This window comes from Micrasema longulum, unplaced genomic scaffold (assembly GCF_059751315.1).
Source record: "Micrasema longulum isolate JH-2025_06_02 unplaced genomic scaffold, ASM5975131v1 h1tg000008l, whole genome shotgun sequence".
Taxonomy (NCBI): Eukaryota; Metazoa; Arthropoda; class Insecta; order Trichoptera; family Brachycentridae; genus Micrasema; species Micrasema longulum.
The window spans coordinates 167,487-186,872 of record NW_028277216.1 but is presented as its reverse complement, the minus strand read 5'-3'; the positions used below and the strand labels follow the sequence as shown (position 1 = coordinate 186,872).

The 19,386-nt window shown below is 37.3% G+C and overlaps 1 protein-coding gene and 1 pseudogene across 3 annotated transcripts in view; one reads left to right on the top strand and one right to left on the bottom strand.

The window, feature by feature from the left end:
- The window catches only part of LOC148285739 (organic cation transporter protein), a 44,408-nt gene that overhangs the window by 6,456 nt on the left and 18,566 nt on the right, over nt 1–19,386 (bottom strand). For both annotated transcript variants that reach the window (XM_088232046.1, XM_088232121.1), the window contains exons 3-8: nt 7,850–8,084; nt 6,403–6,509; nt 3,593–3,747; nt 964–1,132; nt 599–752; nt 44–186 (exon numbers count right to left, since the gene is read on the bottom strand). In XM_088232046.1, coding sequence (XP_088088172.1) covers nt 44–186; nt 599–752; nt 964–1,132; nt 3,593–3,747; nt 6,403–6,509; nt 7,850–8,084 — 963 coding nt within the window. The remainder of the gene's footprint in view (nt 1–43; nt 187–598; nt 753–963; nt 1,133–3,592; nt 3,748–6,402; nt 6,510–7,849; nt 8,085–19,386) is intronic.
- On the top strand, nt 16,151–18,153 carry LOC148285740 (putative cytochrome P450 6a13 pseudogene; annotated as a pseudogene). Its single transcript, XR_015822786.1, has one exon. The product of XR_015822786.1 is annotated as a putative cytochrome P450 6a13 pseudogene (transcript).

Here is a 19,386-nt window from a genome sequence, read left to right as displayed (position 1 = left end):
CCGGATTACTCTGCCGAAGAAAAGATATCTCTGCAGTACTGACCAGATGTAAAACATGATGAGGAATCGGCAGACCATGACCTTGGACCTGACGCAGGAGAGGAAGAGAGGCCATAACCTGACCATCTCCGGATCCTCCTCACCGTCGGACTCCGAGTCGGCTCCCGGGCTACCCCCTTCCATATTCTGCAACACAACACATTTTAAACTACCTCGAGGGCTTCAAACTTAAAATTTATAAACAATATTTTGAGTGTCCGAAGAAATATAAAAATTGAAAAGGATTTTCAGGCAGTATAATTGTTGTCGGATAATTTATATAGCGCCATTTTTGTAAATAACAAGGGATTTTGTCGCCAAATTCCAAGGGATTCGGTCGTCAAATCAAAGGATTTTGTCGCTAAATCAAGGGATTTTGTTGTAAAATAAAGGGATTTGGTCACCAAATCTATGGATTTTGTCGTCAAATCAAGGGATTTTGTCGCCAAACCAAGGGATTTTGTCGCCAAATCAAGGGATTTTGTCACCAAATTAAGGTTACTAAGTGGCACAAAACTAAACAGAAAAAAAAAACTAAATAAAAAAATATGTATATAACCTTTCCTAATTTGTCAGATTCGGAATCTTGAAACGTGGCTATCACAAGGTCCGACAGAACCACTTTATTGACCTTGGCCGCTTTCTTAATAATCTTGTAGGCCTTCTTGTTCCTCTGCTTGGCCATCAGCCACCTCACAGACTCTGGAACAATCCTGAAAACAATTACTTTTATATTGACGGATAAAAATATTAGTGGATATTTGGATAAGTGTTGAAACAGATGATGAAATGGCCGGATGACAAACATCTTGCAAACCTCTTGGTCGGATACCAGATATTTGGCAAGCCTCTTGGTCAGACACCAAATATCTGGCAAGCCTCAAAACTTGAATATTCAGACTGGAGAGTTTGAGTCTGTGTTACCAATAATATATGAGGAAGACTGCCGCCGGGGCAGAGACGAGAAGCTGCAACACGACCCAGTGTGGGCACAGCCACGCCACCAGCCCCAGCACCGCCTCCCCGAGAGCGTAGAAGTAGTTGAGGACGATGCCGCTCATCTCGCGCTTTTTTTTGCCCACCATCTCAACACCTGCAATACACAATACGCACATATAAAAAATGATGTAGATGTGATAAACGTATCTCTAGTTCAATGTTTCCGTCCTTGTCAGTACGACCGGCCCGTCCGCTAACTAGACGAACGAGACGTGAAAAACGTATCTCTAGTTCGATGTTTCCGACCTTGTCAGTATGAATAATTCGGCCGTCCGCGAACTAGATTAACGAAACGTGAGAAACATATCTCTAGTTCAATATTTCCGACCTTGTCAGTATGAATAATTCGGCCGTCCGCGAACTATATGAAAAGAGACGTGACAAATGTATCTCTAGTTCGATGTTTCAGACCTTGTCAGTATGAATAATTTGGCCGTCCGCGAACTAGATTAATGAAACGTGAGAAACGTATCTCTAGTTCGATGTTTCCGACATTGTCAGTATGAATAATTCGGCCGTCCGCGAACTAGATTAACGAGACGTGATAAACGTATCTCTAGTTCGATGTCTCCGACCTTGTCAGTATGAATAATTCGGCCGTCCGCGAACTAGATTAACGAGACGTGAGAAACGTATCTCTAGTTCGACGTTTCCGACCTCGTCAGTATGAATAATTCGGCCGTCCGCGAACTAGATTAACGAAACGTGAGAAACGTATCTCTAGTTCAATATTTCCGACCTTGTCAGTATGAATAATTCGGCCGTCCGCGAACTAGATTAACGAAACGTGAGAAACGTATCTCTAGTTCAATATTTCCGACCTTGTCAGTATGAATAATTCGGCCGTCCGCGAACTAGATTAACGAAACGTGAGAAACGTATCTCTAGTTCAATATTTCCGACCTTGTCAGTATGAATAATTCGGCCGTCCGCGAACTATATGAAAAGAGACGTGACAAATGTATCTCTAGTTCGATGTTTCCGACCTTGTCAGTATGAATAATTCGGCCGTCCGCGAACTAGATTAACGAAACGTGAGAAACGTATCTCTAGTTCAATATTTCCGACCTTGTCAGTATGAATAATTCGGCCGTCCGCGAACTAGATTAACGAAACGTGAGAAACGTATCTCTAGTTCAATATTTCCGACCTTGTCAGTATGAATAATTCGGCCGTCCGCGAACTAGATTAACGAAACGTGAGAAACGTATCTCCAGTTCGATGTATCCGACCTTGTCAGTATGAATAATTCGGCCGTCCGCGAACTAGATTAACGAGACGTGAAAAACGTATCTCCAGTTCGATGTATCCGACCTTGTCAGCATGACCGGGCCGTCCGCGAACCACCCGCCTGTACCCCCTAGAGACTGGGCTTGGGGGGAGACCAGTTTACGGGGACCCGTCACAATAGATCAAGGCCGCAGTGACGTCAGGAGGCTATTTATCACTGACTCATCTACAATCCTATTGTATTATGACAGCATTCAGCCTATCAACAATAGATTATTCACAATTATAGCACAGATTACAGTTCCCACTTATCTACAGATAACAATTCATATTGGTGTAATTCAATGTCAAGAATTGTCAATATTTTCGCACAATTCAATCAATCACTCCGATCGAGTTTTAACAGACAGCGAAATAATTTTTAAAAATGGCATATTAAAGGACAGGCATTTTTTGTTTCAATTTTTTGAGTTTGTCCAAATGCGTGTAGACAAAAATGGATTTTACGCTGTAGGGAGTCATTAAGATTAACAAATTACAACAGGGACTGATAACATTTTAGAGAAGGGAATATGGAAGTCTAGGCATTTACGGGGCTTATTATCTGTCATTGTCTGGTTTAAGTGGCCACTTTACACACTGTGTAACATTTGCCGCGATTTAATAGCAGACATACTTTTACACGTTGTTTTATTCTATTACCATGTACGCGAGCAGCCTATTGTGTGGGTGAAATTGTTTCCGAGTTACTTTTCATTTTGTTTTTAAGAAAAATAAAAAGGTATGAATATATTTTTTTATGTAACATTCACTATTTTTCCTATGTTTGAACGTCCATATTTCTTCAATTCGATTCTTGTGTAAAGTGGACACTTAAACCAGCCAATGACAGGTCATAAGCTCCGTAAATGCCCAGACTTCTATATTCCCTTCTCCAAAAGGTTATTCATCCCTGTTGTAATTTGTTAATCTTAATGACTTCCTAGGGGGTAAAATCCAGTCTTTTGTCTACAAATATTTGGACAAACTCAAAGTATTCTAATAAAACCTACTGGTCCAAGAAGAAGTTTAAAAAATGGAAAATTGTTTTCAGGCGTTGCCTAGTATGGGAAATAATTCCATCAGACGAATCTCTTCGCAACAATAAAGGTTTCAGCTCTTTATCTTCACTAAAATCAACAGATGGAAAAGTTGAGGGAATGTGGATGTTCAAACATGGGCAGAATGGTGAATGTAACACGGTGTGTAAAACGGCCACCTGAACCAGCCAACGACGGGTCGTAAGCCCCGTAAACGCCCAGACTTACAGTTGGTCTTCACTCACCTATGATGAAAGCCAGAGGAAATACTCCCGAAGTTCCGAGAGCGTTGATGAAGACAAAACAGCAGAAGGTGACGTAGTCGGGAGAAAAAACTTGTAGTACCCCGGATACAGACATAAGCAGAATGCTGAATATAAACATGAACTTCCTTCCGAACCTGAAAACAATCAATCATATTACAATATTTCGAGTTTGCCCAAATGTTTGTAGACAAATGACTGGATTTCGCCCCTGAGGGAGTTGAAGTTGAGCTGAGGGGCTTATTTATTTATTTATTTTATTTGGGATTTTTACAGCTATTACATAAAAAAAATAAGTAAAAATATTTTAACAATACTAAAGCCAATTATAAAAATCCACTGTAAATCTAATAATACAAAATGTATAAGAAAAAAGTTTACGTAATTGTATGCGTGTGACGTTTGTATTCATGTGTGTGTATGTGAATGTGTATATGTGAATGTGTGTATGTGAATGTGTATATGTGAATGTATGTATGTATGTGAATGTGTGTATTTGAATGTGTGTATGTAATTGTGTGTGCGTGAATGTGTGTGTGTGAATGTGTATATGTGAATGTGTGTTTGTGTGTGTGTGAATGAATGAGGGTGAGTTTGTATGCACCCGTATTCGAGGACCTTGACAGGTTTATTGACCCAGACTCTGAGGACTCACACGAATTAATGTAATTAACTCTTAATGCTACAAACATAGAATTAAGAAAAGTTCAGAAACCGCATACGCGCATCAAACAGAAGGCGACTCAACTACTCATAAATGAGTAAGTTTACGTTTTGACCCATTAGTTTCTTTGTAGACGTCGCCCAGTACGCAACTCCTGATTTGAATTCAACTATGCCGTGTTGTGTCCTTTGTAAAGAGTAGAAATACTGCTAGGATCTTAAAAAAACAGGATGCAATCACATTTCATGTGTAATTAGCAAATTAATGTGTATGTAACAAATGCATTACATAAAATTGAATTATTTTTCCATCTGTCAGATTGTCGAAGAAACAAAATGGAAATTTCGTTAGTGTTGCCAGGGTAGTAATTTTTTTAACCCTACTTTGGTCATCTTATGAGAGAATTAATAAAAAATTGGATCTCGGATTAAACAACTCTGTGGTGGACATTTGACCGACATTATCTTTAAAACATCAAATATTATTTAACATGATATAAAAATATCCGTTTTATGTAAAATAATATTTGTTTTATATTTTAAGTTTAAAGTTCATTAATTCAATTACTCTTATTAAATGACCCTTTACTTATCTACTCTGTTGTGTCAATCAATGTTTCCGCGTGCACAATACAATTTAGAGAAATTAACAGATTCCTTTTTTTTTATCTTACATTTGTGTTATGATTTATTTTCCCATCAAGCGACATTACGCGGCGGCATTACGAATGCGCGCGGCGAAAATAGGGCATGGTGGGGGGATTATTGGACACCGTCCGATGTATTCAAATATGATTCTACGCTCCTTCTGGACTATTCTTAATTCTATGCTGTCCAGGAATATTTTCTTTTCTAGTTTTCAGTAGCATAAAACATATTTTCAAATTTGTAATTTTGAATTCCCGCAAAACACGGTCATCGCATTGGCCACGCCCCTAGTACGTCACGATTCTTATTAATTTTCAACTTTGTTCCTAGCCGTTCAATTTTTATTAGAACATCGTCACGAATCTTTTCGCCACAACTATCTGTTAAACATCTCGCGTTTTTCCAGTGACATATTTTTTTATAATTTCCTTTTCAAAGTTATGTACGAAAATATTTTTCCACAATATCCATATCATACAGAAGGGCAGTCGACGTTCTTGGACTGGTACCTGAATTCATAAGACTAACCTCACCTTTTTTGTAAGATATAGGCCGTGCCGTGGATAGGTAAATGTTATTTTGTTATTTATTATAAATTTCACACAGTCCGGTGTATTCAAATATGATTCTTTGCTCCTTCTGGACTGTTCTTAAGTCTATGCTTCCAGCCTTTCGGCTTTAAAGTACATATTATATAAGCGAACTTAACAGACAAAATGTGTGAGTTAATGGCAGTTTGTCACTGTTACAAATATAAATACTCTGTCACTGCTAAAAAAAAATAAGAGGAATGAACGTTCAAATATGCTGGATAAGAGGACACGCTGGTATCGTAGGAAATGAGGGAGCGGATGAACGAGCAAGAGCCGCAACTTGTAAAAGAACGGCACCTTTCTTCTCAGAATTTCCCCTTAGCTTTGCTAAACGCTGTGTAAAACAAAATACGCAGCAGCGTTGGGAGGATCATTACCGCGCTTCTTCTACAGGTCAAATCACTAAACCCAACGCTGGCTGATGCGGCAAACTTCCGTCATCATCACCAAAGTACTTTCGAAACGACCCAAATTTTTACCGGACACGGAGCTATGAGAAGTTATCTATATAGGTTTAAATGAAGGAATGATGACTATTGTCCATGCGATGATATTTCTTCACAGAGTATAGAACATCTGTTATTTCAGTGCCCATTTTTCAGTTTGCAACGCCATAATCTTGAAGCAGCATGCAGGAAAGATGGAATATCCTTAACAGATACTGTAGTAAAAAGTAGTTATCACGCGCCATTGTTCTTGAACTTTGCAACAATGGTGATTGGACTCATAAAGGTAATAAACCAAAATCAGTGATCGAACATCCCATTTCCATGACAAACAAAAACTTTTTTTTTCCGAGTACCTTAGTCTTGTACATGAGACGTAAGGCTACTAAATACAGGGGTCCAAATATATAAAAAAAAAATATATATATATAAATACTCTCACCTATCCGCTAGGAGTCCAAACAGCCCCGACCCACAAACGATCCCGGCAAAGTGAATGGTTCCTACCAACGAAAGCATCCATTGCTTCTCGAAGCACGTGATGTCCCACTGAAATAATAATGTTTGGCTAACATGACAATAATGTGGCGTCTTACACACTGTGTTGTCGGCCTCGTGGTGTAGGCGGGCCGGAGCGCACCGGAGCGGCGCTCCGGAGCTTTTTATCTGAGCAGAGCGGCGCTCCGGCTCTGGTCAGGAACAAATATTACTAAGAGGGGAAAACATTTCTGAGAAGGGAATATGGTAGTCTAGGCATTTACAGGGCTTATGACCTGTCGTTGGCTGGTTTAAGTGGCCACTTTACACACTGTGTAACATTCACCATTCTGCCCATGTTTATACATATTCCCTTCTCAATAATCAATGTGATTTTTCTCAAGCCTGGGTGTTTTGTGATGTAATTTACCACTGTAATTAGGCCTCATGGCCTGTTGTGGTGCAAAAAAAATAATATATATATTTAAATGTAACTAGGGCAGAATCTAGCCACATTACTTGTGCATAGGCGTTTGTTTTCAAAATTGACAGTTATGTCAGAATTGAAATTCTGTTGTGAATTTAAATTTAAATTTAAAAAAAAAAGAATAAGGTATCTGTATAGATGTGCTGCTGAATTAGCGGACATTCATTCTTCGCGTAGCCAGGACACATACATATTTGTTGTATCCAGCATAGTTATACAAATTTTACTTTCCAAATCTGGTGTGAAAATGTCCATTTGAAGATTACAAAAAATACGAATACATCATTAAAAAAAATGTTCAAATAATTCAATTAGATGAATCTCACCAGCATGAATAAAGGTTTCAGCTCTTTACCTTCACAAACATCAACAGATGGAAGAAATGAAGGAATACAGATGTTCAAATATAGGCAGAATGGTGAATGTTACACAGTGTGTAAAGTGGCCACTTAAACCAGCCATTGACAGGTCATAAGCCCTGTAGATGCCTAGACCTCTATATTACCTTCTCTTAAATGTTCTTCATCTCTGTTGTAATATGTTAATAAATACGTAGTGTTAAAAACTGTCTGAATATTTTGTTATTTATCTCTGTTCTTTGTTTATTCTCAAATGTAAAAATATTTTTTTAAAAGTATATTGTTAAGTGTCCTCGGCACGGGTAACCCCAGTGAGGTCACATTATTTTAATTATTAATTATAGTTTGTAAGATAAAAAATATGAATAAATAAAACGGCGTTGAGATGACAAGTCAGCAGAACATACCGAGGTAGATAGAGATAGTATAGAAGTTAAGTATACCGTCTCCATATTTACAGATGAAGATAGCGTTCATAATTATTGAGGCCCAGATTAATGACGGCACTTATCTTTCCCATATTTTACTATGGGGGAGAGCATTCAAAGTAAGTTCTCCAAACCCACCTCGTTGACGATAGTGACCTCGGTATCAGCGTAGACCCAAGAGTCGCACCTCGCGGTGCTGTTGGAGAAGTCGTCGGCGGAGCACCGGCCGGGCAGCGACTGGTTGGCGCGCGTGTACGCGTCGCACTGGGCGGGCTTGAAGGGCGCGCCCGGCTTGGCCGGGGGGATGGCGATGGACACGAAGGGGCTGTCGTACGCGGGCGAGTGGGGGTCGTCGCATCCCGGCACAAAGCACCTGGAAAGAAACGATGTTTTTCAACACGATGATGTTTGCGTATAATATTATCAAATGTACCTCAGGGTGCCCGTTTGGCACCCCTGCTATTCAGTTTGTTTATTAATGATGTTTCTAAATCATTATCTTACTCTCGCTTTTGGCTCTTTGCGGACGACAAAATTCTCAACAAACAAAATGTTCGGATAAATAAATATTTGTCAACCACTGTTGATGTTACATGGGGTGTACCTCAGGGCGCCCATCTGGCACCCCTACTTTTTAATTTGTTTATTGTTATTTGTTTTTATTATTTGTTTGTTGCTAAATCATTATCTTACTCTTGCTTTTGGCTCTTCGCGGATGACAAAAAAATTCTCAAAATAATTCAAACTCTACAAGACTGTTTTTTTCTTCAATCAGACGACATCAACTCTGTTAACTAATGGTGTAAAGTCAATAAATTAGAACAAAATATTTAAAAAAGCAAAATAATGTAATTTCATAGAAATTTCCAAAATTGAAGTCCATCAGAGATTTAGAAGTTGTTTTGGATTATAAACTGACATACAACGAGCATATAGATAATACAGTAAATAAATCACTGAAATAACTTGGCTTCATTAACAGAATATCCTCTGATTTTACTAATATCAGTACAATCAAAACTCTTTATTGCTCAACTGTTCGCCCTCTTCTAGAATATGCCTCCTAGAATAGTGGTCTGGTCTCCATTTTATATCAATCACATAAGTCACATTGAATCAGTCCAACATCGCTTGCTTCAAAAAGTAGCGTGGATGCTTGGACTAGAGAGAGGTAATTATTCTTACGCTGATAGAGTCAATGTTAAATATTTCTAGTCTACAAAAACGTAGAACTAATATTGACTCCATATATATGTTCGGCATACTAAATGGTATAATCGATGTTCCATAATTACTGAGACTGGTAAAATTCCATATTCCAACTCGTAGGTTGAGAAACAATGAAGTACTGTTCATCGATCAGCATAGAACAAACTATGGCCTTAATTCTCCAATGACCCGTCTTTGTCGTATTGTTAGCTCGAGACAAGATCTGGACTTTTTTGGTTTAAGTTCACAGGATTTAAACGAGCACTAAATAAATAGTCCAGACCTTGTCTCGATGTCCCTTATATTTGTCAATGCTTATTTTCTTTTTAAAAAATGTTTTAAACTACTCTTTTATTGTAATATTTAAACCATATAAATTGTGTACATGGACAATAGAGAGGGCCGATGATGTATGAGGTTTTTTATTTTTTTAGACATCAAAGTGAAAGGGGTCTAAAAAGTTGCATTTTGGATCACATTGAACGTAAAAATTATCAAAAAAAATATTCCATACTACTTTTGGCCCTCAACCGAGGTTTGAAGTTTATCACTGTCTGAACATTTTGTTAATTTATTTATTTATTTAAATCTTACAGCAGGGCACACATATCATACATATTGTTATGTGTGTTCTAATAATAACATTGCAAATATATTTAATTTATAAATTGTTTATCACATATTTCTTGACCATTATTTTAAATTTTGATATGTTTTTTCTTCATAAATATTTTTTTCCATTTCGTAATACTTTTTAATTGCTTTAAATAAAATTGAATTTTGTGACTTTGCCTTTTTCCTAAATGGAAGTCTAATTTTGTTCTTTTCTCTAGTATTGTGATTGTGTTCATGCTGGTTCCGATCAATTTTTTTCCAAAATTCTGTTTTTTTATTAGAGTTTATAATTTTATGAACAAATATCATTGTATTGTAAAATATTCTTTGTTTATATGTTAATAATTTCATTTCATTTACCATCGACTTTACCCTCGTGTATCTGTTTTTTTTCAAAATGATTCTAAAGGCTTTATTTTGTAATACAGTTAGTTTATCTATGTTTTCTTTGTTTGATAAAAATAAAATGCTACTACAGTAGTTAACGTGTGGTTCAATAATTGCTTTGTAAATAGTTTTGCAGGAGTCCTTATCAATAAATCTTCTGATCCTTCCCAAAATTGATATTTTTTTTGCAATCTTATTTATTACCATCTTAGCGTTTTGGTGAAATGTAAGTTGTGAATCCAACATTACACCTAAATATTTCATTTCAGTGACTTCATTAAGTTTATCATTTTCTATTACAATTGATGGTGTAATTTCTATTCTTTTGTTAATTATCTATATTGATAAAATTATTTTGTGTTAGTAAAGAAACAACTAAATCACATTACAAATTCGAACGCGCTTTAAAACTACCGAAATGGAAAAAGTTTACACTCCGCGGAACTAATTCCGTCGAGCGCCTGGCTAATATTGACGAAAACAAAGGCCTATTAAAACAATGCTACCCATTTATTACAAAACAAAGTGCAACTCACGCCCTTAGATGCTTATTTAATAAGATTTAATGCACATTATAACATTTAATTTGACTGATTTTCTTATTTAAATACGAAATGACAGCCGGTTTACTCCGAAAAATCGACTTTTTCGAAAACTTCAAGCTCTGGTTGAGAGCCAAAAGTAGTATCGAATATTTTTTTGATCTTTTTTGCATTCTGAGTAATCCAAAAGGCAACTGTTTAGACCCCTTTCATTTCAAAATTCGGAAAAAAAATATCGGCTTATCCTAATGGACAATTTCCGTTAATAAATAAATAAAAGCCAACATGAACGTAATCACAGTACCAGAGAAGAGGTAAAAATTAAACTCCCATTTAGAAAAAAGGCTAAGTCGCAAAAAAAATGTTTTATAAAAGGCAGTAAAAAATACTAATAATGGGAAAAAACATTAGCAGTTCACAATGGAGTCCTGGTTCCGACCCTGATGTATGGGAACAAGGTATGGACTCGGAAAAACAGGTATGAAAGAAGGCTGAACGTTGTCGAAATGCGATCTCTCAGGCGAATGTGTGGTGAAACTATGTAGGATAGATGCGCAAATGTCGAGATCCGTACATTATGCAAGGCTGAGATAAGCATTATCGACAAAATCAAGAGAGGAGCTCTGCGTCGGTTTGGACACGTAGAGCGAATGGACAGCGAAGAACGGCTAAGAACATTTACAATGCGAATGTTGATGTTGGATGCAGAAAAAAAGGAAGACCGAAAAAGACGTGGCATGACATAATCCAACAAATACTTGATGATGGACATGTTAAAGTCGGAATACTCGGCGCGTGTGCATGAGAAGATGTATGAATGTAGAGGAAGCGAGATTTGCATGCAAGGATAGTGATGTGGCATTATATCCTCTCTGCCTACCTTAACGGCGTGGTAGTTTGTTTGTTTTTTTATTGAAAAAAACATTTATAAAGAAAAAAAAATGTCAAAACTCAAACAAAATGTTAAGAAATATGCATTCAATCTATATACTTGTTTATAAAAGGCAATATTCGTATGTGTGTCCTTGATCTACCGAATAACTGCTGGACCGATTCATGTGCGGTTTTCAGCAAAATGTAGATATTTGACATAAAATTATAATATACAAGAAGGCGCGTAGAATCAAGTTTGCATACGTCGCACTGTGTCCAAAAGTCTGCCATACGCCCCCCCCCCCTCCCCTATTCGACATCCAGCCTGCGCGCCTGCTTGAAGTAACCGCGTAATGTTGCCAGACCGTGAGCAATATAATCGGAACACAATTTTTTTGGTATTTATTTTTATTTAAGAAGGTAAACATGAACAAAAAATATAAAAGGAAAAAGGTAAGGTAGATAAATTTAAAAAGTAATATTAACATTATTAAGAACTACTTAAATATAAGTTTTTTTTTTATGTGATGTTTTACCGGAATTTTTTTTTCTGACTTTTATTAGGCAAACGTAAAAAAAACATTAAATAATCATTTTGTTCTTGGGTACAATAAATACAGTTTAATATTATACTTTATGCGCGCAACAAACGCGATATGTTTGGCTTTGATAATTGTGACAACAAGATTCGTGACGATGTCCTATAAAAGTTTTAACGGTTTTAAACAAAGTTCGAAATTAATGTGAATCGCGACGTATTCGGGGCGTGGCCAATGCAATAACAGTTTTCGCGGGAATCCAAAATTATACATTAAAAAATATTGTGTATGCTACTAATAAGTAGTAAAAATATTTTGTATGCTACTTATAAGTAGTAAAAGTTTTTTGTTTGCTACTCATGAGTAGTAAAAATATTTTGTATGCTACTCATGAGTAGTGAAAATATTTTGCATGCTATTAATAAGATGTAAAAATATTTTGTATGCTACTAATAAGTAGTAAAAATATCTTGTTTGCTACTCATGAGTAGTAAAAATATCTTGTTTGCTACTCATGAGTAGTAAAAATTTTTTGTATGCTACTAATAAGTAGTAAAAATATTTTGTATGCTACTAGTAAGTAGTAAAAATATTTTGTTTGCTACTAATTAGTAGTAAAAATATTTTGTTTGCTACTAATGAGTAGTAAAAATATTTTGTATACTACTCATGAGTAGTAAAAATATTTTGCATGCTATTAATAAGTAGTAAAAATATTTTGTATGCTACTAATAAGTAGTAAAAATATTTTGCATGCTATTAATAAGTAGTAAAAATATTTTGTATGCTACTCATAAGTAGTAAAAATATTATGTACGCTACTATTAAGTAGTAAAAATATGTTGTTTGCTACTAATAAGTAGTAAAAATATTTTGCATGCTACTAATAAGTAGTAAAAATATTCTGTATGCTACTAATAAGCAGTAAAAGTATTTTTTTATGCTACTAATAAGTAGTAAAAATGTTATGTATGCTACTAATAAGTAGTAAAAGTATTTTTTATGCTACTAATAATAATATGTGGTAAAAATATTATGTATGCTACTAATAAGTAGTGAAAGCATTTTTTATGCTACTAATAAGTAGTAAAAAAATTTTTTTTTTACTCGACAGAAATTCATAGACCTTTATTATTTTTAAATTGTACAAAAAACGGGATATTTACCTATTCTGTTAATGTATGTACATACCCCACTAAATTTAATAACTTGCCAAACATCTTATCTCTAATACCTAATCTTTTTGTTTTGATATGAGGCGACGAGAGCCAGAAAAGCAACAAAAGATAATAGATACATATCGCACCTTTAGGATGAAATCGACTCAACTAAAAAAATCTACTTTTTGGGAAATTGCAAAAGAAGAATGTAAATTGTGACACCTTCGTATTCTTTAGTCGATTGTTTCGTATTTTTCGAAATAAGCACCAAATTTTGAGTTAAAAATTATACCGAAGGCTTTTAGCTATGAATCTATGAAAAAAATGCAATAAAAATAAATTATCATAAGTTTATTATTACAAGAGATTTATTGAATGAGTCATTATTAGATTGAAAAAAAACAAACAGAAGAAATTTGATAAATAAGATAATGACATATTTTTTATTAGGTCAGATCAGGTCACCAGACACATGTTTTTATTTATTCACGAAATGACATAAACGTAAATAAGTCACTTAGATTATCGGCAAGTCGGAACGAAACAATCACAAAGCTAAATTGGTCATTTTAATATTTAAAACAGAAAATAAACTTGACATTTGTATTGAGATAAATCGACTCAACCGGCTTTCTATATGTTATATGTTTGTCTGCGTTGCGTCCTTTACACAGGAATGTAAACACAGCACTAATAGCGTCGCTTCTGTACGGACACGGAATCTAAATTCTCCGAGTAAAAAAGTGACCGATGTAACGGTTTTGTCCTATTCCCACCCGAATGTTGCGTTTTTTGATGTATAATGTTTATTAGGGCGGGTCGATAATTTTTTTTACGAATTTTTAAATGAAAGGGGACTAAAAAGTTGCCTTTTAGATTACTCGGAATGCAAAAAATATTCGATACTACCCTCAACTAGAGCTTGAAGTTTTCGAAAAGGTCAATTTTATGCGGTAAACCGGCTGTCATTTCGTATTTACGAAAGAAAATCAGTACAATTATTTTTTTTAATGTGCATTAAACCTTATTAAATAAGCATCTAAGGGCATGTGTCGCACTTTGTTTTGTAATAAATGGGTAGCATTGTTGTAATGAGCCATTTATTTCGTCATCATTAGCCAGGCGCTCAACGGAATCAGTTCCGCGGAGTGTAAACTTTTTGCGTTTCGGTAGTTTTAAAACGAGTTCGAATTTGTAATGTGATTAATGTATATCTTAACTAACAAAATAATAATTTTATCAATATAGATAATTAACAAAATGTTCAGACAGTGATTAACTTCATTAACCCCCGTTGAGGGCCAAAAGTAGTATATAATATATTTTAAAACTATTTTTACGTTCAATGTGATCCAAAATGCAACTTTTTAGACCCCTTTCACTTTGATGCCTAAAAAAATAAAAAACTTAATAAATCATCGGCCCACTCTAATGTTCATTGAAGTCGTTTTATGGTCTTAACTCATTTTAAGCTTTTTTTAGTTAAGTCGTTTTCGTTCTAAAGGTGCGATATAATCAATTGAACGTATTTATGCAGAAAGCAGCCAGTCCGAAATTTAAAAAAAAAGATATATTGGTGGCATCGGGTGTAGTAAGGTCGATTTTATACATGCTCTGCTTAAAATAGTCTTCGTGGTGTAATAGTCAGCGTTGTGGGTCAGCGCGTTTGCCTACATTAATGACTTGATTCTGGTAAAACAGTTTTGTATTTCAATTAATAAAAAAAAAATAACAAAAATCTTAGCTTATATATTTTAACGTATAACAGATCGGCCGCTAGACGGCAGTAGTGAAAGCAGTAATTTTAATGTTTTTAATTTGGTTATAAAATAATATCCAAATAAGACGAGTATTTGGTTTGTGGTGAATTAAGAAAAATAAAAATGTAGGGTCCATACATTTTTACATTTACATTTTTTTTGCACCACAACAGGCCAGGAGGCCTAATTACAGCGGTGAATTACATCACAGAGCACCCAGGCTTGAGAAAAATCACATTTTAATTTTTGTGTTCTCACCGGGAATCGAACCCGGAACCTTCCGTGCGTGAGTCAAGCGTCTTGACCACTACACCGCGGAGGCCGCCGTTAAATTAGTTCCTCGAAGTAGACTAATGACTGACGATGCAATGTCATCATTTTCTATCGAATCCAATACAAACGTATAATGCAACTCTATGAGTATTGCACATGAAATCGGAGGGCATCGTTCTGCAGTACATTCTCATCGTCCCTACCATGAATAAATGAACTACAAAGAAACGTCGCCTATAAAAAGACCATAGGACGCAATGCCAGTTAGTCAGCCCGTTCAGTCAGTCGGCCCAACAAGTTCAGTTCAGTTCAGTTCACGTCAGACCAGCTCGACGAAGTCACTCAGTTCCAGCATGTAGTTCAAGTGCAGTTACTTCAACTCCTCATCGCCGAAACACTCACCCGACATGATTCATTCAATCTCGTGTCTCAACAACCAGCTAATCACAAACCTAATCTTACAAAAATAACAACACACAGGCAGAAAAAGTATCTTTAATCACATTTGATTTTTGCGTTCTCACCAGGAATCGAACCCGAAACCTTCCATGCGTGAGTCAAGCGTCTTAACCACTTCACCACAGAGGCGGTCGGGATATTTAATATATTATAACTGTGTGGTTTTTGAAGGGTTATTCTGAGCGACAGATTATTATTTTTTCATTAACTTTTTTAATAAATATTTGTGTTTTTACGATTTACCCAAACTATTTATTAATTGGAAAATGCGAACCAAGTTGTGGTAGAGCGAGGTGCGATGCTCGGACCTCTGATGACAGGGTCCGCGACACTAGCCACGGGACCACACCCCGGTTCATTATTATATTTAGATTGCTCCTAACAGCAAAAAAATAATTGTGAGGCTCAAAAGGGTGAAATTTCACAGTGCCCGAGATTCAAATAATTCAAATGAGGCCCGAAGGGCCGATCCACTGAGGCCCGCAGGGCCGAATATCCTAGCATGTAACAGTCGACGATAGCCGACTGCTGCCTGCTAGTTTTTATAGATGGTCAAATATAATGGTAAGCTGCGTATAATCGCTTATATAGACGATTCGCCCCTGGATTCGCACTTATGTAGATGTTCTTAATTGCTCCATTTATAGTACTGATAACACATCCACTTGTTTGCATACAACTCAAGATAAGAGGGCAACATCTTAGTGCAGAGGACAATCACTTACTGGCGGAATGCTGCGAACATTCTACGCTAGTGCAGTTTGTGAATAAAGCCACACAAAATGGCGCTAATAATGCATTCTCTATTCGGGACTTGCTTATTTTGGTGTCGACGATTCTCGTCTCCCTCTATCTCTGGTTCCGCCACAGATACACGTATTGGGCGAAGAAGGGCGTCCACTGTCCCCCCGTGACCTTCCCGACCGGGCACATCGGCCGACTCGTCAGCGGGGACCTTCAGATCGGCCAGCAGTTCGAAGACATATACTACAAGACGCGGTCGCACCCGTTCGTCGGGGTGTACATTTTTCACAAACTGGCGCTCGTCGTCAACGACCCCGAGCTGATCAAGACTATAATGGTGAAGGATTTCATGCACTTCACCGACCACGGGATGACGCACCACGAGGAGTCGGAGCCGCTGGAAGGACACTTGTTCAATATCAACGGGAACCGCTGGCGCAACATTCGCGTGCGGCTGATCCCGGCATTCACGTCGGGGAAAATGAAGACGATGTTTGACACGATCGCGCTCTACGGAAAGGTCTTGCAGAAGGCCATCGAGCTGAGCGCCTCGGCGGGTAAGACGGTCGACGTCAAGGAGACGTTAGCGCGGTACAGCACGGACATCATAGGGACTTGCGTGTTCGGAATCGAGTGCAACAGTTTACAAAACGAAGACACCAAATTTAGACAGATGAGCAAGAAGTCAATCACGCTTCCTTTCGTGCGCTCCGTGATTCAAATAGTGTCTCTCATGGCCCCTTCCATCGTTTCCTTCCTCAGAGTCAGCATGTACCAGAAGGACGTCAACGAGTTCTTCGTGGAAGCCGCGCAAGAAATGGTCAAATACCGCACGAAGGAGAAGATCAACAGAAACGACTACCTGCAGATCCTCATGAAGCTCTGGGAGGAGCGCAGACAGAAGAGCGAGGGCGCGAAGGACATCGACGAAGAGGAGGACGCGACGATGACGATGGGGGACCTGGCGGCGCAATTCTTCGTCTTCTTCGTCGACGGGGTCGAAACGACGTCCACGCTGTCCAGCTTCGCCATGTTCGAGCTGGCGCGGAACCCCGGCGTGCAGGCGCGGCTGCGGGGCGAGATCGACGAGGTGCTCGCGAGGCACGGCGGCAGGCTCACGCACGACGCGCTCGGCGAGATGAAGTTCCTGGCCCAGGTGGCGGAGGAGGCCGCGCGTATGTACCCGCCGCTGCCGCTGATCATGCGGTCCTGCACGAAGGACTTCGTGCTGCCGAACACGGACGTTACGATAGAAAAGGGGACGTCGGTGCTGATCCCGATTCTGGGGCTCCACCGGGACCCCGACATCTACCCGGACCCGATGAAGTTCGACCCGGAGAGGTTCTCGCCGGAGAACAAAGCTTCTCGGCATAAGTTCACCCACCTGCCGTTCGGCGAGGGTCCGCGGATGTGTATGGGAACGAGGTTCGGTATGCTGATGTCTCGAATGGGGATAGTCCATATTCTGTCTCAGTACGAAGCGTCTGTGGACAAAGAACATCCCGGAACATTTGTTTACAAACCGAATTCATTCATTCTGTCTCCCCTTAACGGGATAAACCTCCAACTGACTAAAAGAAAAAACCCATCGATGAAACCATAAAGCTCTTGATGAAGAATCGAGCCGAGTTAACCTCAAACTACACTCAACACGCTAGTTGTTATTGCATATTAATCATGGTCACCGTCACTCCACGTCCGCCCACAAGAGCATATGGCGTCCATAAGAATCCTCAATCTATCGGGTGCCAGAATATGTGCATCCTGCTAAGTTAGGTTCGCGTTCCGCAGTTCTGACACGAACTACCGACGAACAATTAACACGGAAAGTTATAATTAGTTTAGCTTTAATAACTAATAAATAAATAAAATAACAAATGTGATTTATTTATTTTCTTATTTTTCATCATCGTCATTTCTTTTCCGCCCTGAACACTTTGTATCCCGGAGCCGTGTAAACACGCGATTATATAACCATACGTTGTGTCCCGGTCCCGTGTTTTCACGTGGTTTACCAGCTGTCTAAAAAAGTGCATTTTATTGATATCTACAGACTTTTTATTTATTTATTTACAATTTTAAAAAACCCGTTAGGGTTACATTAGAAATTTAATATTGTCTAGTCATTTTATTTCTCGTCTAGTCTAGTTAGTTCAGTCATCATGTGCTTTTTCAGATTGATTTTAAATTTGTCTCCAGTAAAAGTTTTCAAGTAGTAAGGTAAGTCGTTGTAGTGTTTAAGTCCATTATGTAGTATTTTTGACTGTCCTGTGTTTGTCTTTGCTTTTTCAATATGATAGTGTTGTTGTTTTCTAGTGTTATATTTGTGTATGTCAGCATTTTTGCCTAATATTATGTCGTCGTCTTGTATGTTTCCCATGGTTATTTTGTGCACAATTTTTAAGGTCTCAATTTTAGTCAAGTAGTTTATGTCAAACTGGTGTGTTTTTTTGTACAGTTCAGTCGTAGAGGTCAGGTAGGGTAGGTTGTATGTTAGTTTAAGAATTTTATTTTGTTGTCTTTGTATTTTTTATTTATTTTTTTATTTCAAAATACAAAAATGTACAAAAACACAATTGTATTCCCGTGACTTAGCAAACTCATTCTGGGATTGATACAATTAAAGATTATCAGATAAAAATAAAAATACATTTAGTTGAACATAATTAAAACAAAAATGGACATATCTCGGAGACCTTTTTAAAAACAAATTATAATAAATTATTTAACATTAAATCACATGGGTCAAGGGTTATCGAGAAATAATTTGAGGAAATGATTTTTTAGTGTTATTTGATTTCCATTCGTAGACTGGTAAAAAATTGATTTAAAGTGAATAGGCAGGAGGTTATATTGAGTAGAGGCAATGTAGAGGAATTTAGAGGGTAAATGTAGACAGTTATGAGATCGTGTGCGATGGTTATGTATATCACTGTTAAAAGTAAGCGCTAAATTTGAGTTTAATTTATGTTGCAATATTTGTAAAAAAGTGTTCGTTATTTCATATGAAGGTAAAATACTAAAAGGAATTATATTTGTCTCGGAATATATCTCCTTTATGCTTTTATCTCTTGAAAAACAAAATACATTTCTTATTGCTCTATTTTGTAGAAC